Genomic DNA, 23,382 nt, shown 5'->3' on the forward strand with positions numbered 1-23,382 from the left:
TTTTTGGAGAGGGAGTCTCACTCTGTCGCCTAGGCTGGAGTGCAGTGGTGCGATCTCAGCTCATTGCAACCTGCGTCTTCCGGGTTAGAGTGATTCTCCTACCTCAGCTTCCAGAGAAGCTGGGATTACAAGCATGTGCTACCATGCCTGGCTAGTTTTTCCAATTTTAGTAGAGACGAGGTTTCACCATGTTGCCCAGGATGGTCTCAAACTCCTGACCTCAAGAGATCCACCCACCTGGGCCTCCCAGAGTGCTGGGATTATAGGCGTGAGCCACCAGGCTTGGCCTATGCTTCACTCTCTTCGGTCAACATTTCATAAAATATTTGAAATAAAAGGGAAAAAATGGGAACTAGATAGTAACACATTTAAGTAGAGTTTGAGGTAGGCATATGGCCTTACTCAAAATGTGCTAATTAAATAAAGAAAAATCAATTTAGAAGAAAGCTTTTTGCTAAGTTCTGCCTAGGTACTCTTCTGTTTACATCATTTTGCTAACTTTAAAGACAACAGAGAAGGTAAGCTTTCTAAATCTATAAAAAAAAAATTAGAAAAGATCACATAAAAGTAGAAGGGCTAAGTAAGGAATAACTGCAAAGCCCTGCAACTATATTCAAGTGCCAAACAGGTGAGATCTAGACCTGAAAAAGCTCACTACAAAGCTAGGGTAACCTGTTGTTGGGACAGCTAATTACACGTGGAGCTGCACTAAGGGAAGCACATTGTCCAAATATGGCAACTACTCGTCCCTCTGAGCAAGAGAACACTCCGTCTAACAATAACTGCAAAAGGTCTAAATGTTTGTGTCTTCTTCTTTAATAGTTCCCTCACTGATGCGGTAGTTCAGACAGCTTCATCTCCCACATAACTAAGAAGCTCCATACTTTTCTATGTACATAAAGGACATTAGCAGATCAGAAGTCTTTCACCATAAGAATGGGAAAAGTGCCAAGTCCATGCATGTTGTTTTGGTGGAAGGCAATGAAAATGATGAAATATTTGTAAACCAAAGTTCATGAGGAAGTTGCCTCCCATCTCTATCACCTCTATATCCTAATATCCTGTTCTATTCTTTTCATGGCATTAATCATAATCTAAAATTATCTTATTTTTTTACTTGCTGACATCTTAATCTGGAATACTTTTTATCTCTATTTGGATGCAATCTGTATGAGAAAATAGTTTATTATTCCTGTTCCACATATTCCAAATACCTAAACAGTGACTTGCACATAAAAGATGCTCAATAGGCCAGGCAGAGGCTCATGCCTATAATCCCAGCACTTTGGGAGGCGGAGATGGGCAGATCACCTGGGGTCAGGAGTTTGAGAACAGCCTGGCCAACAGGGTAAAACCCCATCTCTACTAAAAGTACAAAATTAGCCCAGTGTGGTGGTGCACACCTGTAGTCCCAGCTACTCAGGAGGCTGAGGCAGGAGAATTGCTCAAATCTGGGAGGTGGAGGTCAGAGTGAGCCGAGATTGTGCCATTTCACTCCAGCCTGGGTGACAGAGCGAGACTCCATCTCAAACAAAAAAAAAGATGCTCAATAAATATTTCCTGAATGAATTAGTAATGTGTTAAAGAAATAAAGATGTTCAATCTGAGAAGGAAGATATAACAGTAACTTTCACATGCCAGAACTACATCATAAAGGAAGACCTATTTCTGTGTTTCTACAGAGATATGACATAGGATCAAATGGTGGACATTTCAAGAAAGAAGATTTTGGGGCTCATAATTAGGAAGTATCTTCTAAGTCAAAGAACTTATAATAATTGAGGAGGCTACCTTACTAGTTATGAAAGGATTTTTAGCCATAGGGAGGCTGTACCCATAAGTATCAGTTAACCTAAAGTTCCTATGGTTCAAAATACACAGAGAATAAAACTATATAGAGAATATAATAAAACTATACATAAAGATTTTTTTTTAAAAGGTGATCTTTCTATGGAAGAAACGGGGGAAAAAAAAAAAGTGATCTGGTTACCCAGAGAAGGTATCTTAAAAGACAGTGAAGAATGAATTGTACAAGCTGGATTCTGAATCAAATAATGATTAAGGGAGAAGAAAATGTCCAGACAGTCTTTTTTTTAATGAACATTTATTAAACAGACAGGGCTACTAAGTGAAAATATAAGAAGGCAAGGGTACCAATGACATTAACAATAACAACAAAAAAAAGAGATGAGCAGTGTAAGGAATAAGAATTGGTAATAATGATTTTCCTTTGAAATTGTTCAATTTTTATGAAAAATCCAGAATAAGAAGGCTCATTGAAGGCAGCATACTACATGTGCCTGAAAAAAAGGTACAAGGCCCGATTTGGAGAGTTCTATTTTGGAATACTTAGCAAAAAGATGATAGTTTAATCACTGAGAGTAGATGGGCTTTCTGTGCAAGTAAGGAGAACAATGAATCAAGGATGGGGAAAGCATCACAAAATTATAACTCTATAAAGATTATTTAGAAAAGTCATCTATTTATTCATTTGTCCTTGGGCAGAACTACACTTAAATAAAAACTCAAAGGTTATTATCTTTCATTTTACAAATCTCCACTAAAAGGCATTCTTGAAAATCTCTGTGTAAAATATGTCCCAAATGCTAAAGGTATCTGTATTAAAATTTTTCTATATTTTAAGTGGAGTTATGGAATACAAATGGTAACATTTCTCATAGTAAATGTTGTCAACTAATCATAAATTGAATTATACTTTGGTTGCTAAATAGGTAAACAGAAGGACTTTTAAAAATTTATAATCCAATATATAGTATAAGCTTAGAAAATAAAATACTCTCATCTGACAAATCCAAGTATCTGGATTATATCAAATTATTATAAAATAAACACTAACAGTATATAAGTTTTCCCTTTACTCTGCAACCTCACCAATATCTGTTGTTTTGTACTTTTTAGTAGTAGCCATTCTGACTGGTATGAGATGGTATCTCACTGTGGTTTTGATTTGCATTTCTCTAATGATAAGTGATGTTGAGTATTTTTTCATATCTTTGTTGGCCACATGTATGTCTTCTTTTATCTGTTCATGTTCTCAGAGGTAGCTAGAGGCAAATTAACTCAGGAGCAGAAAACCAACTATTACATGTTTTCACTTATAAGTGAGACCTAAACATTGGTACATGTGAATATAAAGATTAGAAAAACAGGACGGGCGCGGTGGCACACACCTGTAATCCCAGCACTTTGGGAGGCTGAGGCAGGAGGATCACGAAGTCAGGAGTTCCAGACTACCCTAGCCAATCTGGCAAAAACTGTCTCTACTAAAAATACAAAAAAATAGCCAGGGATGGTGGTGCATGCCTGTAGTTCCAGCTACTTGGGAGGCTGAGGCAGAAGAATTGCTTGAACCCAGGAGGCGAAGGTTGCAGTGAGCCAAGATCACACCACTGCACTCCAGCCTGGGCAACAGAGTGAGATTCCATCTCAAAAAAAAAAAAAAAAAGAAAAATGATTAGAACAACAGACACTGGGGAGGGACCACTAGAGGGTGGAGGGAGGGCAATGAGGGTTGAAATGTACCTACTGGGTACTACGCTTACTACCTGGGTGATGGGATCATTCCTATCCCAAAGCTCAGTGTCATAAAATTTCCTTAAGTAATAAACTTGCAGGCCGGGTGCGGTGGCTCACGTAATCCCAGCACTTAGGGAGGCCGAGGCGGGTGGATCACGAGGTCAAGAGATTGAGACCACCCTGGTCAACATGGTGAAACCCTGTCTCTACTAAAACTACAAAACATTAGCTGGGCATGGTGGTGCGTGCTTGTAATCCCAGCTACTCAGGAGGCTGAGGCAGGAGAATTGCCTGAACCCAGGAAGCGGAGGTTGCGGTGAGCCGAGATCGCGCCATTGCACTCCAGCCTGGGTAACAAGAGCGAAACTCCGTCTCAAAAAAAAAACAAAACAAAACAAAAAAAAAACTTGCACATGTAGCCCCTGAACCTAAAATAAAAGTTGAAAAAGAAGTATATCATATTTGCAGAAGGCAAAAGTTTAATGACTGTATTAGAAATTGAACAAATGTTTCAGAAATGCTGGAAAAACTGAGCCAACTCTAACAAGATGAAGTTGAAGGGAGGTAACAATGTAAAATTTGTTTAAAAAAACAAAAACCATTGTACATGTATGGAGAAGGAATATAAATTAAGCATGTGTAAAAAGGACACATGGATTTATTGAAAATAAACTCAATATATTAAAGGATAAAATATAACTACCAAAAATATATAATTAACTTCTGGCCTGATTAAATAGCAGAATAGTATATAAACCAAGTGAAAATGATGCACTTACTCTCATTTGTTCCTGTTCATATCACACACATAACATTTTATTAAGCTCTGAGCACCATTAAAAGAAGTATTATTAGAACATATTCAGGGAAAAGTTGGTGATGAGCTTCAAAACCATACTTTACGAGAATGGTTCAAGACCAAGAGAAACCTGGACAGAAACAATGGTTCTACCAAGGTACACAGAAGGTTGTTGGGTAAAACAAAAATTCTCATTTTTCCTATATAATCACAATGGGAATAAGCCAAAAACATATTCAATTCAGCTTAATATAAATAAACATTATCTAAAAAGCCTGAGCTACCCCAAAGTGTATTCACCCCCCTTTAAGACACACACGTGTTCAGGAAGAGCCTATAAGTCCACTCAACGTTAAAGTGGAAAGCTATATTAAATGATAGGTATATTAAATAATCATTCAACTCTCCTTAAATATTCTTTTCCATAGCTTCCCCAGTCAGTAACAGCAAGGCACTGGGGACAAGAATCTTGAAGTAATCTTCAGTCCAACCATACCCTCAAGTGAGTTAGAGGGGAAAGAACTACTAGAAGAGACCCAAGAAATACTGTTAACCCTGACGATTAAATTCATTTGGCTCAAGAAATAGATGACTTACTATATACACAGTACTCTGTGGGATCAAGAAATAATTGAGCCACTATATACAAAGCACTCTGAGGTACCAGAGAGATGCAAAAGACATAATGAGGAGAAACAGTACAGACCTGCAAGCATGCTTGTTTGTTAGACAACCACACCAGCTGTGACCTCTCCAATGTGAAAACGAATTTGCTTGCCACAGCCTCTACCACTATGGATGCTGTTCCCATGGTTCTGCAGGTTAGGGAAATCCTAAGTATCAATACCAGGCCTGGGGTCAGCGCTCAACTACTGAAATCTTGATGTTCATAAACTCTCCAAGGACACAGGCCTCAAAATTTTCTGCTTAGGAAAATATCCTCCCCTACCTTGAAAATCCAGTAGAGATATCACTTCAACAAAGGCAGAAGAATATAATAGAAAACATTTTTGAAGGCTTTCTCAAACCCAATACATAGGGAGCTGTGTGGCAAACACAAGATACAATGAAATAGGCAAGGCTGATGATAGCAGTAACAATGGGAGAACAGCGTTGACAGAATTCAATGTTCTTAAAATAATGCATGGCCTTAAACAACAAAGCAGTAGCAGCACAGAGTAAATGGTGAGCTAATAATAGTGAGAAGATGATCTAAGCTTAAAGACTTCTGAAATAAAGACTTTGAGACAATTTTGTTTCAAAGAGGCTCCACAGATCCATCCTAGTTAATATATCCATCCGTCCATCCGTCTGTCCGTCTCTCTATCTATCTATCTGTCTGTCTGTCTGTTTTAGTGTAAGAAAGGAAAAACATCACAAAGAACTACACAAATATCCTACAGGGGCTGGGAAAAAAGTGAAAAATCAAATTCCTTTAATTTATTTATTAATGTAGAATTGCTGATAGCAAGCTTGCAATGAATCATCATAGTTTGATACATTATTGGTGTGAAGATAAACTGGATCACTCCTTTGGGAAAGCAATTTGGCAATATACATAAATAATCTTAATATACCTTTATTCTGTTTGCTTCAGTATCTCTTCCTTAAAAATTTTAAGAAAATAATACTAAATGTGGGAAAAGCTTTACTTACAAAAATGTTCATAAATAGTATACAATAATATAAGAAATGTTTAAGATATAAATACCCACATTTAAAAATCCTTTACAAAAAGCCCTAATCCATAGGTGGGAAATGGAAGAAAAGAAAACCAAAATCAAGACTTGTTATCATCACACCTAATTATATCTGGGTAAGAGAAATTTAGTCCCTTTTTTTTTATTATTTAACATTTTAAACATTCCCTAAATTTCCTTTATGAGCAATATTTTTTTGAAAAGTAAAAATAACTAACATGAATGAGGAGGAAAAAAAGAAAGTTAATTATGTGGAAGGAATGAGAATTAGAAGTATCTGAGATAGGTTTATAGTGATTTGCCATAATTCATCCATTTACAACATTGTCAGAAATTGAAAGGTGCCAATCATGGAAGGGCAAGCTGGTGGGAATATAAAAAAGTGGAAACAATACCTTGCCACTCAAAGTATCTCTATAAGACATCCTTGAGGTCTTCTCTTAAGACCCTCCAGTCCATTGACTCTTTTGAAAAAGGCAGAAGGACCTAACGATTCTCTGAAATCTTTCTCTCATAATCAAACTAATGGAAACCTGACCATTTACAATCTTTTAAAATACAATTTTGACATGAAATTATCCTATTCATTTGTTTAGGGAAAACATACAATAAACATTATTAAGGTACTCACTCTGAGTATCTGGGTTCCAATGATGGCCCTACTTACTATCTCAGTGACTTTAAACAATGCTGAAGGCATAAAAGCAACATACAGTCTTACATATTCATAGGTTTCACCTCCATCAATTCAATCAACCATTGCTTGAAAATATTCAGGGGAAAAAATGGATAGTTGCATCTGTATTCAACATCCACAGACTTGTACATATTCTTGAAATGTACTTGTGCATTTCTTGTCACTATTCCCTAAAAAATACTAGTTATACTACATTTACATTGTATTAGGTATTATAAGTAATCTAGAGATTATTTAAAGTATATGGGAGTGTGTGTGTAGGTTATAGTATATGATTTTAGACAAGGGACTTCAGTATCTGTGGATTTTGGTATCCTTGGGGCATCCTGGAACCAATCACACACAGATAATAAGGGACATCTGTGTAAGTGTTTCCTTTTATTCCAACAGACTCAGTGAACTGTATTTTCAAGAAAAACATCAAGAACATGTATTCGTTTTCTTACTGATTTGCTAAACAAGAAAACCAAAACTTCCCAATGGATTATTAACAGTTTAAAACAATAGTACTGCCAAGGCAAATATTAATAATGTATAATATCCCTGTGATTAACTGAATCATGGAGATTTTTTTAAATGGCTTAATTTTGAGTAAATATAAATTGTAGCTCATTTAAAATTTCTTTGTTTTTCATTCATTAGTTGACAATGTCAAAAAAACAAAACTCCTAGCACTGCAATACATCTTAGCCATGTGTATGACTATATCAATTTATTTTCTAACTTAAATATTACCAAGAGCCTATTAATAATGTCATATATTGGTGCTGAATTATAAATTCTCTTCAGTCATGTATGTTTTTGAGTTGCAGGTAAGTTTCGCTCTTATACAGCTAGATATTCTGTTCTTTCATTTTTTGTTTTACTGACTATTAGAGTACTACAAAAGAGGCATGCTTATTTATAAGTAAATTATCTCTTTTAGACTATGAGATTATCATTTACTGATGAGAAGTTTAACAAAATTCTTCTGAAGTTTAAAGACTACATCCGATATTAATTACTACTGACTCCACACTTAAAGATAAAATATGATTATGCTACATTAGTAGTTAAATAAAGAAACTAGACACTAAGTTTGATATGCAAAGAACTTTACCTGAGTAGGAGAAATCTAAATGTAAGTAACGTAGATTAACTATATAATAGTAAGAACTAATTAGAAAAAATAGATCTGTGTTTCATTTACAGACAGGTATTCAGTTGACAAGCCACTGGAATCAGAGAGGAGGAATCAATATCTACGTTTTCACTCCTATGCTAGAAATTTTCCTGATGCCTGACTGAATCAGGTTGAAATCAGTAATTGCTCCTTCGTATGAGATCCTTTAGCAATCATAAAAGCACACCATTCTGTTGTGAGTAACAAATAAACAGCAATATAATGTCTCATACCAGGGGTCAGCAAATTTTTTTCTGTAAAAGGTCAGACAGTAAATATGTAAATATGTAGGCTTTGTAGGACATAACTTCTCCATCACAACAATTCTCCACCATTTGTAGCACAAAAGCACCCATGGGCAATACATAAATGAATGAGTGCTGCTATGGTCCAATAAAATTGTATTTACAATAGTCAACGGACTGTAATTTGTCAACTCCTATCTTGCCTTATAGTTATCCATATAAAGTTCATATAGCCCTTGCAGTCTAAGTGCTCTTGGAGAACTGAAAATCTGTTTTACTTAGAAATCTCCTTATCTTACATAGAATTAAGAATAGTCCCTGGCACACAGTAAGAACCTAATAAATACTTAGATGAAAGAATGAATAATTCTATTATTCAAAAAATATTAGGCCTATATCATATGATTAACTTGATTGACAGAAAAGTTAAAACTTGCCTTTCATAATAGCCTGCATATAGTGATCTTCAATTGTAATCACAAGACAAATATTAGGAAAACAACCTTAGAAAAAGTAGTCTAAGAATATGCCTAAAGCCAGGCATGGTGGCTCATGCCTGAAATTCCATCACTGGAAGATCAAGGCAGATGGATCACTTGAGTTTAGGAGTTCAAGACCAGGCTGGCCAACATGGTGGAACCCTGTCTCTACTAAAAGTACAAAAATTAGCCGGGTGTGGCGGCACACACCTGTAGTCCCAGCTACTCTGGAGGCTGAGGCATGAGAATTGCTTGAAGCCAGGAGGTGGACATTGAAGTGGGCCAACATCACTCTACTGCACTCTCCAGCCTGCGTGACAGAGCGAGACTCCAACTCAAAAATAAAAAAAAGTTGATAGAACATGTCTCATGTGCAATCCCTAAAGCTACTTCTACCCATGTTAATATTCTTGTCCTAATCTCAAAGTTTATCATTTATATCTAAAGTGATGATTTTACTCTAATCAGATATAATCCACATGAAGGATTTTTTTATACTGCATTCCAAAGTAATTGTGTATTTCTCCTCACAACACTTTTGTACTAACCTGAACATTGAACATTTCTTCTCCTTTCACTTTAATAACTTGTCAAATATCCTGTGGTATCCTTTAGAACTACAGCATCCAAACACATGGCTAAATGTTGAAGGCAATTCATATTTTAAAATGCATTAATCCCTCTAACGCTACAATGTATTGCATAGTTCCTATGACTTTTCTGCAATCTCTCCCTCAAATTCTAGAAATTAATCTTCCTGCTGTTGGATTCACAAAATTCAATGAGTTACTCTTGATTTAAGAGTCCAGGACTATTATAGAACCACAATTTATGCCCTTCACATAGCATAATCAATATTTATTGATCTAATTTGTTGATTCAAAATGCAAAAATAATTGGTTAATGAAGATTAAAATCCAAATTTGGACTTTGAAATAATTCATCTTGCAAACTCTCTAAATAAGCAGCATAAATTAAGTACTCATAAAATTGTTATGGAAATATTACATGCTTAAGAGACTAAACTTTTCAAATAACTCGGGGGAACTCATTTTTATTCAATTGATACAGACACTAGAAACTACTTAAAGAAAGGTTTCCTCTAAGGACACTAACAAGAGAACCTTGTGTTTGCCTAATTTGAGTTCCTTTAATTTTTTTGTAACTACATTTATTTCATTGAAAGAAACTGATTACATATTTAAAAGGTTTACTTAATATATCACTAATTCAAATTAATCACTGATTCCCTGACTGATATTTTATAGGTTACATACAAAAGCACTGTAGTCTGAAACATCAAAATCTTTTCTATCATAATGCTTGAGAAAAATTCAACCTATGATGACTCAAAAACATTGCAAATCTGTTACAAAAAAATTTCAAAACATAAAGTACATGACTATGAAATGAGCAGTTTCCAAAAGTAGGTACATGAATATAATGTGATTTCGATGTCTTCATCACTAAGGTTATAGTTTTTAGAATACACAGCAAACATTGTTCAATTCATTCTACATATCTCAATATATCCAGTAGGTGAATGCTGTGTTTTCAAAAGGAGAGGTAAACTTTTTATTACCCTCTACAGATAAAAAACTGTTTTAAGAAATATTAAAACACTGATCAGGGTTGATAATACATCTCATTAAAATTTTCTATGATCTCAAAAATCACACCTCTAACTTAAAGTTAAAATAATTCTTCCTACTTCACAAGTGAAAAGATAAAATTTCACATAGAATTCTTTCTATATCAAATAATTAAGTCTTCATTTTCTTTTCAAGAAAGAAAGATCAGGTCACTCTATTACCAGCCATCTATAAATACATTATTCAAGAACTTTATCACAGGCAACATTATTGCCACACAAGACATGTGGTCAGTAGTATCTCTGTCAAACTACATGATCTTGCTAGGGTCACTTAAAAATTTTATCTCATATTTCCATATGTGAAATGAGATAATGTTTACTCACAGAAGCTTTTAGAATATACCTCGTTTATGATGTCAAGAGCATTATGTATGTTCCAAAAACATTTTAAGCGTTTCCAAATTTCAATTTGCAGTGTTTTCCAATAATTTCTTACCAATTTAGCATTTTTAATTATAAAATTCCTGAAAAAGTAAATGAATAATTATGAAGAGGTTATTTGTATAAAAATGTGTCATCTACTAATAACTATACTAAACTTCAAACTCTATTGGGAACATAAGTAAACGTCTTAAAGTTATATTTTACAAAGAGTATGCACATAAACATTCTTCGTGTCATGTATAATTTCAAACAAAACTATTGCACATCTCTTGCTACATTCCACATTTCACTCAAAAACAAAATTTTAAAGAACAGCTTATATAACTCTGTACCTTGTTTGTGGCTTGCAATTATAATAATTGAATTTATAACATATATTTTGCCATTTTTAACTGTCATCAACCTTGCTTACAGTTGCTTAAGTAGAAAATAAAATAAAACTGAGGCCAAAGGTTTAAGACAATGATAGGTATTTCTTTTGTATAAAGTAGCATTTTTAGAAGTTTTCAAATTTTTGCAAATTATTTCCATTTCATGAGTTCTACTATTATATACTATGTTTCTTAATATTTATCACCTTAAACATAATATTTATCACCTTAAAATCTTTTGAGATTTTAGAATCTCAAAAACTAATTTGGCTCCATTTACTATAATGAAGGTACTGATATCATGTGCCTTTCATGTTAAAAAATATTTATGAGACATAACAGACTCCTGCTAAATTTATTACTGTTATTTTCTTCACCTTTGTTGAAAGTCATATATAAAAGCAGAATAAAAGTTACCATTAAAAAATTATAAATACATTCTTTGGAGAACTCCGCCTATGTAGGAAATGCAGGTACCAGGTGGAGCCTATGTCATAATGCAGGGCCATTCTTTTGTTGTTTAAAGATGTGGAAAAATGCAGAAAGGTACCATCAATGATGTATTTTAAAATCCTACAGTGACTGAGATCCATTTCAGATTCATCAGGTAATACCTCAAACTGTTTACATTAAAGAAAAAATAAGTCAAGAACATCTAATATGGAAAGTAGGCAGTTGTGAAGCTTATCTGAAAAATCTAAATAAAATAACAAATATTACACAACTCAGAAAACTATATACCCCATCTTTATCAAACAGTATTGAGACATTATCAGATAGTGTTACTTGTAATATCAACATAAGCTGTTTTGTGAAATGTTAAACTGTTTTTAAATATTCAGCATTCTTTTTAATAAAATATTAATTTTCCTGATTATAAAAGAAATTTTATAAATGTTCATTGTAAAAAATTAAAACAAAACAGTCATAAAAAAACTTAATTAAATCATGTTAATATTTAAAAAACACTTTATTGAAAAAAGTTATTAATATTTTAAAATACAGAGCAAGACTAGCACTGAATCAAACTTCCATTTATGAGAAATCATAAAATGAGAACTTTTTTCTATTCTAGCCATGTTGTTTTCTTCAATATCTATATATTTGGTTAGAGGATGTGTCACTTTCTACATATCCTTCTTAATCTAAAATAAAGTTAAGTACTGCTTAAGGAAAAGAGCATCTTTTGGAATCTACATGTCAGAGTACAGCACTGATTCAGTAACACACACATGCTCCTATGTACCTAAAGGGCCCCACCTGCACATACAGGATGCTGTCTATGCTTAGAAAGCTGCATCAGCAAATTCCTCACATCTCAATCTTTTTTATCTACTTTTTATATAATTGTATCTTTTTCACATCTAATGATTACCTTCTAGGGTGGGGAGGGAAAGAGAAAAAGTCCTTTAAGGCAACTTCGTTTATCTTTAAATTCACACAATTTATGGAATCTATGGAGCAAATCAGCTTATTAATCATTGTTTCTCCAAAGAAATAGATATACGACAAAATACCTCAAATTTCATTTTAATAAATGAGGAAAATTAAAGTGCAAAGACAAATAATAAGCCATCCCTGGACAATCCTTCCTATTATTACTTCCCCAATGAGAATAAAATGTTACACTTAGCATAATAAAGTAAGGAGGTAGGTTAACCTCAGAAGTATGCCTTTGTCTTATCTCAACATCAGCTTGCTGGATATATTTAATCTCAAACGAAGTCTTCATGAATAATTGTGTCTGGGAAATACGCTTTCAAAAATATACTTGAAATAGCTGAGTTTAACCCAAACTTTGAGTTTAAATAGATTTGCGAAAAGAAGTACTAACTTAGAAAATCCTAATGCTCAATGATTTACTTCTGTTTGAATTGGGGTTGGTGATTTTTAATTTGTGGTGTTAATAAATATGGTACCCACAAAAATAATAAAACAGCATCTACCACATTCTGAATATTTTTTATGTGCCAGGAGCTGTGCTGGGCACACAGACTAGAAAATTCCATTTAGTTATCAAATTCAGCTGAACACGGAGCTACAATCACTGACTTAATATTTTTTAATTAACACCAAAAATAAGCTTTTGGAGCATTTGGTATCTTACCTAAGGCCAAGTAGTTTTTGAGGGCCTGGATCTCAGCCCAAGTTTCATATACTAATAGTGTAAATTATGAACCTTTCCAACACTCTATAACTCTAGAAACAATTATTCAAATAATAGAACCCTTAGGAAAGAGAATACAGAATGCATTATTTTTTGGCTGTCATTTATAACCAAACTGGATAATTACCACAAAATACAATATAATGATGAGAAAAATGGTTATGCTTCCTATTCTTAAAATACATTACCTAAAAAGAGAAGTTTCAAAATATTATCTTACTATATGAACATATTGAAATATGAAAAAAGGAAGTTAAGCAGCTTGCCCTAGAGTTGTATATAAAGTACTACAGTAAACAAAAAAACTAAATTTAGAACTTGCCTCATTCAGCCTCTTGCAGCCTATAATAAAGGCTTTCTTTTCTACTCTTCCTCTTCAAACCAATTTTTTTCCAAAAAGAAATTGATAGAGATTTTAAAAAATTATTCAAGGGAAATAACAAAAGTAAACCTAAGGAATATCAAGAATTTCAGTTTGATTACATACATTAAACTGGTTTCAGCTTATCAGATTGCTGTTTTAATAAAACTAACTTATAAGAGCAAAGTAAAAGATATTACAAGACAAGAAAAGAACTCAAGCCAATGATGATGAAAAAAAGAGAAATAAAACCCAGAGAAATATTGCAGGGAAAAGGTACAGACAGAGGTACAAAGGTTAGAGCCTTTTGAAATGGAAGCAGTGCAGCCTACTGGCAAAGTAGGCAGGCTTTGGTCCAGGCCTACTGGGTGGGCGGGAATCTCTGCCATTGACTAGTTAACTGACGAATAATCATTTTCTTTTGTTTCCTTATCTCGAGTGGAATAATAACTATTATCTCAAAAGGCTGTAGTGAGGATTAAATGTGTAACACATGTAAAACTCAACAGTGAGCCTGGCAAATAACTGTTATTACTTATTATGGGGAAAAGCCAGAGGGGAAAATAGTAAGCATGACCTCAGGCTTTCTGTACACATAATCCACTGGGTCTTTTCTAACTATATTTACACCCTAAACTAAAGAAATAAAAATATGATTCCCAAATAATACGTATGATTTTGAAGATCATATATATCATATCTGAAATGTTAACAGCACTATATTTCCATGAACTTTATGTTTTCCTTGAACTGGCCTGAATTTAAAAGGCACACTTAAACCAAGATGTCACTGGCAAACAGGGGAAGAATAAATATAAACCCAACTACAGAAGTATAAAACAATTAGATTTTGTTTCCCAAAAAAGTAAGCTCTTGTCCTAAGTGTTTTATTAAATTGAAGCGAAGTCTGATTTTGATATATAGAATATTATTTTATTCTTTATTTTAAACCTTTCTTACATGTTTAAAAATATACAGGGGTTCAGAACAACCTCAATAAAATGACAACATTTCTACTAAAAGACCTTTGAAGCCAAACCACCAAGGTGCAAACATGGTTGGCTTCTAACTTGAAGAGTCATAGGCACATTTTATTAAATGCATTTCATAAAACAAATAAAAAATGCTGAGAAGAAAAATATTCAGTAGTTTGATATAAATTTTAAAATATCTTTCAGGCAAGAAACTGATGGTAAAAAAGTAATATTTAGATGTTTTACTGCTCATACCTGCTTCACTAATTCCTCAAATGCTACTTTGCTACATCTAAACCCCTGACAATTTATTACACAATCCCATGTAGCACGCAAAAAAATAAGTTAATCTCTGCATCTGAAAACAGATCATTACAAAAGAAAATACTGACAGCTCTTACCTGTATTTGATAATTAAGTATATTATATTCTCAGCAGCACTAAAAATGCAGCTTCGTCTAATATAAATATCTAACTAACAATTACACAAAAGTATTTTTCTCTTAAAATAAGTTTTTGTATATACTTTTTCCAATGGTGGCAACTTAAACAACACTGATCTATATATTTTGCTAAGAAAACATTAGGCACAGATAACATAATTTACATTTTCTTTGCTGTAAAAAATATAATATGTGCAAACACGTACCACACAAATGACTGACTAGTGGACACCACAGTAAGCTATCGTAGAACTAACACAAAAAGGTTCATGTTTTATTTTATTTATTTTTAAAAAGGACATTCTAAATACCCTTAAGAGTAATACCTCACTGCTGGATGAGTATGAGTATCCTGCATCAGCATTAGAATTACTAGTGGGTTTTCCTAAAGAAAAACAAAGCTTTACTATAGCAAAAAAAAGACATCACTTTTAAGCACATGAACTAATTTAAAAGGAACCAGATAAAAATGTTTCCAAAAGCCATTAAAAATATTTAATAAGCTACCAGGTTGCTTTGCTGGAAGAAATAAATTATTTAACATTATGGATGCTTTATACAGTAGATTCTTTCATTAGCTAAGACACTTCTGAAGTAAGGTACCAATGGATGCAGATCAAGAAAAGGAGAGAGGAGAAAAGAAAAAACAACAGGAGATTGTTAGGAAAAGGGGGAAAAGCAAACGTCATTTTACCCAGAAGAAACAAAAAAATCGAGTTTCTATTTGTTTGTAGCAGAAAAACTACCGCAGTGATTATAAAAACACAAACAAAGGAGTTGTTTGGCAAGTAATAAAATGCAATGCTTACTTTGCATCCTCCATGAAGAGACCACTTATGGACTGTAGATTAATGTGATTAAAAGTACACTTTGATGCAAAAGATTATACTTTGCCACATATATAATATGTAGCTTTTTTCTACAAAGGGCAATTTATGTAAGTAATAACTTCCACAAAAAGTGAGAGGAACACAGAAAGACAAAATGAGAAACAAAGACAGAGGCAGGGTACAGTCAGACAGAAAGAAACGCCAAGCCGAGGGGCTTGCTCATGTCCTGCAGAAGATTTGAGACTTTTTTTCATCTCGGTGCTTATTTTTCCTATTACTGCACACTAATAATCACATGCTATAATTATTTCATGAGATAACCCTCTATACATCCTTCCCTTTAGTTTCTTACATGAAAAAAAAAAAAAAAAAAAAAGAAACCTTTAGTCTCATACTTCATTTTATAGTCAACTATTCAAGTAAATATTTCTCTGGTGGCAAATTTCCAGATGAATCTAGAATATGATCCAAAACCACTGTCAGATTACATTTGATTTACTATAGCTTTCTTCAAATGGAGCAAGAATTAGCCCGTTTCCTAGGTTTAGGGTCTTGTGCTTCCTGATCCTTCACACACATACAGGATGTGCACATTGTCTCAGACAGTCTTCGGAGGCCTAGCCGGAAAACGCTGTTGGACAGGCTGTATATTACACAGTTACAAAAGCTATTACTTATTGCAAGCCACGTTGTTAAGAAGGACAGCGTCGGATTGTCCAAGATCCGGGAGCTTTCTAGAAGAAAGTAGATGATATAGGGGAGCCACAGCATATAAAATACACTGGTTATCCTAAACAAAACCATGGCGTAGCGTCGGTCAGGGCTGTGTCCAGTCTCTCTAGAAGAATCTACCTCATGACTAGGGAATCGGGCTCTTCGGTCATTTATCTCTTTGGTGTGCTGACGGCAAATTTTGAAAATGTGGAAGTAAGTGAAGCAGACAACAAAGGCAGCAGGAGCATAAAGTAAACAAACAATAAAGCCAGTAAAATAGGCACTGGTGAGCCAAGAGGTGGCACACCATTCAAAAATGTCACCATGGTAACCAGGTTTCCCCCAGCCAAAAAAGGAAGGCAAGAAAATTAGGCAGGAGTAGATCCAGATCAAAATAATGCAAATTCTCAGGCGACAAGGAGTGACCAGTTGATTGTAGGAAAGAGGCTTGGTTATTGCAAGATAACGATCCACGCTGATGCAAGCAAGACATGCCATAGAAACACTTTTTAGAACTGAGATGATATATCCAAAAACCTGGCAAGTCAATGACTCGTGGACACCTGTAGAGTAGTGGAGAAGTGAGAGAGTAGGAACCAAGCAGCTAACTCCAACGAAAAGATCAGCATATGCCATTGTCTGAATGAAATAGCTGGTAGTATAATGATGTAACAGTGGAGCACAATGAAAGACAAAGATAACTGTTAAATTCCCAGCAATGATCAGAAATGTCAGCAACACAATAACCACTGTCTCAAAGATGCAGACATCCACCACACTGTAGTGACCAAATCCAAGTGGGCAGGAGTGATGCTCGGACACATTCACAATGCCACTGCTCATGTTCAGGATCCTCCATTCAGTCCACCTGGAATCATTCATGGCTTGGAAATTAAAGATGCCTGCAGACTTGGCTACAGCAAGCAGGTGTCCTGTTAAACACTGCACATCAGTGTTTCAGAACCTGCTTCAGTAGACAGTGTCAGTGCTTCTGTCACAGCTGAGAGTCCCAGAGAGTGCTCAAGTCTCTTCATCAGCCTCAGTTCAGCAGTGACACACCTCAGCTTTCAGGGGGCGGGGAGGTAGAAAGAAGGGGGTAAGTTAGAAAGGAGGTGAAAAGAGGTCACTAATTAGCTTCCTCTGGTGCCCTCAAAGAACTTTTTGCAGACATAAGGCACTTCTAGAGAAAACAGACATTATCTTGCACTATGAAAAATTAAATCTGTAAAAAGAAAAAAAAATTGCCAAGGGAAGAAAAGCTTCTGTGGGCTGTTTGTTCTCCTAAAAGAGGCAGTTTCTTAGGGATCAACTAGAAAGAAAGAGAAAAGAAAAACTCTTAAACTGTCTCAGGTTTCTTGTTTCATCTATGATGAAAAATGCATTTGTATTTTAGGCTTTAAATATCAAGATCTCAAATTTGGTTGAAAAGCTAAGGAAAAGTTCATTGTGGCAAAGAGTGTCTTAGGGCTTAGTTCAGGGATTGATGTTGGTGGGTCAACTTTATAATCTATTTCTCTCTCATTTTTCTAAAATCTAAGAAAAACAACTCTATCAAAGTTAATTTATAAAGATTCATCTCGACATGGGGAGAGTAGGGGGAATAAACAGATCCCAGATTGCCCTATAACTCTCATGAGGAAAAAGTATTTTTCCAAAAGAAAAGATAATATACAACGAACTAATGGATTAACACCTAGCAAAATATAATAAACTTCTGAAGTTTTAATTCTGCATGCATTTTTAAAGCATTTAGATGAAAGCAGTTTTAGTACATTACAGTTACTGGTGGTACTAACAGCAACATAAATTATACCTCTTCCTTTTCAAAATGAAATCATTTTTGCTATTAATTTGCACGTACAACTTAAAATAACGTTTGTTATTTGATATACCACCTTTCTTATAACGGAGCATGATAAAATATATAGCTCATAGTTATTTCTCACCTTTGCAACTGCACACCAATATCTCACATATATGTGTAAATACATATTAAAGTTAGACAATAATAAAACTTTCCAATACACTCTGAGCTTATCTGACCAGAAATCCTGCCATTATTTATTACTTAGGTGTTTCTAACAGGCTTCATATTCTATTTTACTATACCTTTTCTATTTTCGGTAGATGATTAACACATTAAAAATCATTTCTTTAACTATATCTTCTGAAAGTGGAAAATTACCTTGTTTATTACATTTGCAGTTATGTAGCAGCCATATGTTAAAAAATACCTCTTCTATTTCTGTATTCTATTTTGAGCAAGTGCTCAATTAATACGGGGGCCATTAGGTAGGTTGCAAGATAGTCTTATTTTTAAATACCTCTAAAGTATCAAGATGAGTTTAAATCCTAGAGTTTGAAATATTGCAAGGCTGGCAGGACAGAATCCATCCAAAATGCTTCCAAGGTCATTCTGATATCAGGTTAACATTTGTCAAAGTACTTTTTAAAAGTAAAGTCATTTCAGAGAGTCTCTTGTCATTCTTTGTTATCTTATCTTTTGAAGAAATAACATGCATTAGAAATAAAAACAATTCCTCCAGGAACAATGCAGCAGCTTAATAGAAAGCATTCTTCTGAAAGTTATTTTCTGGTGCACCACCAAGTCATTCAGGCAAGTCCTTCTGCTTTTGTAATAGCCATAGGATATTTCTTCTTGTACATTCCTAGTTTCACTTATCACAAAATAGTTCTCTTGTTACAGGAATAAGGTAATGCTTCTCACCTACATTCACTCTTATCAGCTGCTAGGCTGGGCTGCTTGATTCAGAAGTCCGATTTACTGTGATGCAGTTACAAGGATGCTGTCAGTATATTCTTCACAATCTCTCAGCATCAATGCCTCCACCTGAGCCCAAGCCCTCCTCCTCATCATCATCCTGGGCTGATGCAGAAAAACTCACCATCAGAAAGGTGACTCGGCCCTCCTGCCCCAATCAACAGCACAGCCAATGGCTACTGCAGCTGAAACTGTCACTAGGTAACAGTTGCCAGGCACATGCAGGCTTATAGACTTACTCGGCAAGCTCCGATCAAGACTGACAAAAGAAGACAATGGAACTGACCGATCTTTATAATATATTAAGGCATTTATGAACTTCTCAAGTTATTCTCCTTATAGCATTTGTAAGGATTATTTTGTATGGACAGGACAGAAAAAATAAACTGGTATACTCCTGTAAACCCTGTAAAGAAACTACCACAAGGCACTATGACACTAAAAAGTCAGCAGTAATCTAATGCTCTTTGGAAGAAAAAACTTATTAATTATTAAAAAACTGCCAAGTCTTCATGAACTCAAGTGATATGACTACTAATTTCTCTCTAAAATACATAGTTATATTTTAATTAACAGAAGTTAGAAATCATTTACGAATCTCTCCCATCCCCACCATACCCACAAAAAATTGCTGAGTTTGATGTATTTAACTGTACAAAGCAACAGAACTAACACTACTGTACCCAAATCTATTCAGAGAAACACTGAAGGTCAAATATGATCTCAAAAGAGTATAGAAATTAGAATAAATAGAAACATGCTTATCTACTTTTTATCCTAATATGGAAAAAAGGTCAAATAGTTATAAAAATCTGTTCTAAGTGCTTGAGCTACACATACCTAAATTAGAACAATGCAAATTAAACTAAAATATTTGATGGGCATTAAAAACATTTCTGATTATTTTGACTTACTACAGGAAAATATTCACTATTTTAAACATATTTCTTACGGGATTAGCACTTTTCTTAAAGTGACTTAGAACTAATTTACAAATTATTTCAGAATTAAAATACACCAGGAAAATGAAGATAAAAATGGAAGATAACTAACATTTGTTGAGTATTTTCTATATGCTAAGCACTGTGCTATGTGCTTTATATACTCTTCCTTTATAAAAATCTTAAAACTATATGAAGTTGGTATCATCATTATCATTTTTCAAAGGAAGAAAGCAGATACTAGAAGTATAACTTGCCTATAATTACAGAGCTGTGAAACCAGGACTGAAATAGGTTATTATTATTCTTAACACTATTTAAAAATTGCAAACCAAAACCACAATGAAATACTATCTCACACCAGTCAGAATGGTTATTATTAAAAAGTAAAAAAACTGAGATAGATGCAGAAAAAGCCTTTGATAAAATTCAACACCCCTTAATGCTAAAAATTCTCAATAAACTAGGATGGAACATATCTCAAAATAATAAAGCTATTTATGACAAACCCACAGCCAATATCACATTGAATGGGCAAAAGCTGGAAGCATTCCCTTTGAAAACCAGCACAAGACAAGGATGTCCTCTCCCACCACTCCTATTGAACATAGTATTAGAAGTTCTGGCCAGGGCAATCAGGCAAAAGAAAGAAAGAAAAGGTATTCAACTAGGAAGAGAGGAAGTCAAATTGTCTCTGTTTGTGGATGATATGATTGTATATTTAGTAAACCCCATCGTCTCAGCCCAAAATCTCCCTTAACTGATAAGCAACTTCAGCAAACTCTCAGGATACAAAATCAATGTGCAAAAATCACAAGCATTCCTATACCCCATCAAAAAATAGACAAAAGCATATGAACAGACACTTTTCAAAAAAAGACATATATGTGGCCAACAAACATATGGAAAAAAGTTCATCATCACTAGTCATTAGAGAAATGCAAATCAAAACCACAATGAAACACATCTCATGCCAGTTATAGAATGGGGATCATTAAAAAGTCAGGAAACAACAGATGCTGGAGAGGATGTGGAGAAATAGGAATGCTTTTGCACTGTTGGTGGGAGTGTAAATTATTTCACCCATTGTAGAAGACAGTGTGGTGATTCCTCAAGGATCTACAACCAGAAATATCATTTGACCTAGCAATCCCATTACTGGGTATATACTAGAAGGATTATAAATCATTCTACTATAAAGACAAATGCACATGTATGTTTACTGGCACACAATAGCAAAGACTTGGAACCAACCCAAATGCCCATCAGCGATAGGCTGGATAAAGAAAATGTGGCATATATACACCATGGAATACTATGCAGACATAAAAAAGATGAGCTCATGTCCTTTGCCGGGACATGGATGAAGCCGGAAACCATTCTCAGCAAACTAACACAGGAACAGAAAAGGCAAGTATTTCATGTTCTCACTCATAAGTGGGAGTTGAACAATGGGAACACATGGACACAGGGAGGGTAACATCACAGACCAGGGCCTATCAGGAGGTGGGAGGCTAGTGGAAGCATAGCATTAGGAGAAATACCTAATGTAGATAATGGGTGATGGGTGCAGCAAACCACCATGGCACACATATACCTATGTAACAAACCTGCATGTTCTACGCATGTATCTCAGAACTTAGACTATAATAACAATAATAAAAAAGTGAAAAAATTACAGATATTGGAAAGGTGGTAGGAAAAAAGGCACACTTATATAATGCCAGTGGGAATGTAAATTTGTTCAGCCACTGTGAAATGCAGTTTGACAATTTCTCAAAAACTTTAAACAGAACTACCACTCAACCCAAAGAAATAGAAATCATTCCACAAAAGACACATGCATTTATGTGTTCATTGCAGCACTATTCACAATAGCAAACACATGGATCAATCTAGATGCCTATCAACAATGGACTGAATAAAGAAAACATGGTACATACAGACCATGAAGTACTATGCAGCCACAAAAAGAACAAAATAAGGTCCTTTGCAGCAATACAGATGCAGCTAGAGGCCATTATCCTAAGCAAATTATTGCAAAAACAGTAAACCAAATACTACATATTCTCACTTTTAAGTGAGAGCTAAACACTGAGCACAGATGGACACAAAAAGGAGAACAACTGACACTGCGGCTGACTCCACAGGGAGGGTGGAGGGTGAGAGGACTGAAAAACTACCTATTGAGTAGTACGCTCACTGCCTGGGTGATGAAATCATTTGTATACCAAACCAATGACACACAATTCACCCATGTAACACACTTGTACATGTACTCCCTGAACCATAAATGAGCAAAACACCAAGAATAAAACAAATAAAATCCCTACTCTCTTCTTTCTTCTGATGGCTGCCAGTCAGAAAATGTCTTAGAATAATTTCAGATTTTGTAAAAATGATTTCTATCATATCAGTATCTTTTCTTACTGCAATGGAATAAAACTAAAAATCACAAGAGGAGCTTTGGAAACTGTGCAAATACATGGAAATTAAACAACATGCTCTTGAATGACCAACAGGTTGATGAAGATCTGAATAGACATTTCTCATAGAAGGACATACAAACTGCCAAGATGTCTATGAAAAATTGCTCAATTCGCATCAGGGAGATGCAAATCAAAACTATAATACAACTGTATAACTATAATCTCACCTAGTGAATATGGTTATTATCAAAAGAACAAAACATAACAAATGCTGGTGAAGACGCAGAGAAAACAGAACACTCATATACTGTTAGGGAGAATGTAAAAGTAAAATAGCCACTATGCAAAACAGTATGGAAGTTCCTCAAAAATTTAAAAATAGAACTATCATATGATTCAGTAATCCCACTGCTGGTTATATAGCCAAAAGAAAGGAAATCAGCAATAACAAACAGATATATGCACTACCATGTTATTACAACACTTTGGAAGGCCGAGGCAGGCAGATCAACTTGAGGTCAGGAGTTCAAGACTAGCCTGCCCAATATGGTGAAGCCCTGTCTCTACTAAAAATACAAAAAAATTGCCAGGTGGGGTGGCACATGCCTGTAATCCCAGCTGCTCAGGAGGCTGAGGCATGAGAATTGCTTACAGTGAGCCAAGATCGTGCCACTGTGCACTCCAGCCTGAGCAACAGAGTGAGACTGTCTCAA

The 23,382-nt window shown here is 34.7% G+C and overlaps 2 protein-coding genes across 5 annotated transcripts in view; both read right to left on the reverse strand.

Moving 5' to 3' along the window:
- RABGAP1L (RAB GTPase activating protein 1 like) overlaps positions 1 to 23,382 on the reverse strand; it is a 741,733-nt gene that overhangs the window by 445,776 nt on the left and 272,575 nt on the right. The gene's annotated exons all lie outside the window — the stretch shown is intronic.
- GPR52 (G protein-coupled receptor 52) lies at positions 14,468 to 20,644 on the reverse strand. 2 transcript variants are annotated; one of them, XM_037739064.1, is made up of 2 exons: positions 18,842 to 20,644; positions 14,468 to 17,581 (listed from the first exon to the last, which is right to left on the reverse strand). In XM_037739064.1, the coding sequence occupies exon 2, from the start codon at positions 17,397 to 17,399 to the stop codon at positions 16,314 to 16,316; it is 1,086 nt and encodes a 361-aa protein (XP_037594992.1). In that variant the 5' UTR covers positions 17,400 to 17,581; positions 18,842 to 20,644; the 3' UTR covers positions 14,468 to 16,313. The 2 variants fall into 2 exon arrangements, with proteins under 2 accessions (XP_037594992.1, XP_037594991.1); XM_037739063.1 differs by having other exon boundaries at positions 18,703 to 20,644.

The sequence above is a fragment of the Cebus imitator genome, unplaced genomic scaffold, assembly GCF_001604975.1.
Source record: "Cebus imitator isolate Cc_AM_T3 unplaced genomic scaffold, Cebus_imitator-1.0 Scaffold62, whole genome shotgun sequence".
Taxonomy (NCBI): Eukaryota; Metazoa; Chordata; class Mammalia; order Primates; family Cebidae; genus Cebus; species Cebus imitator.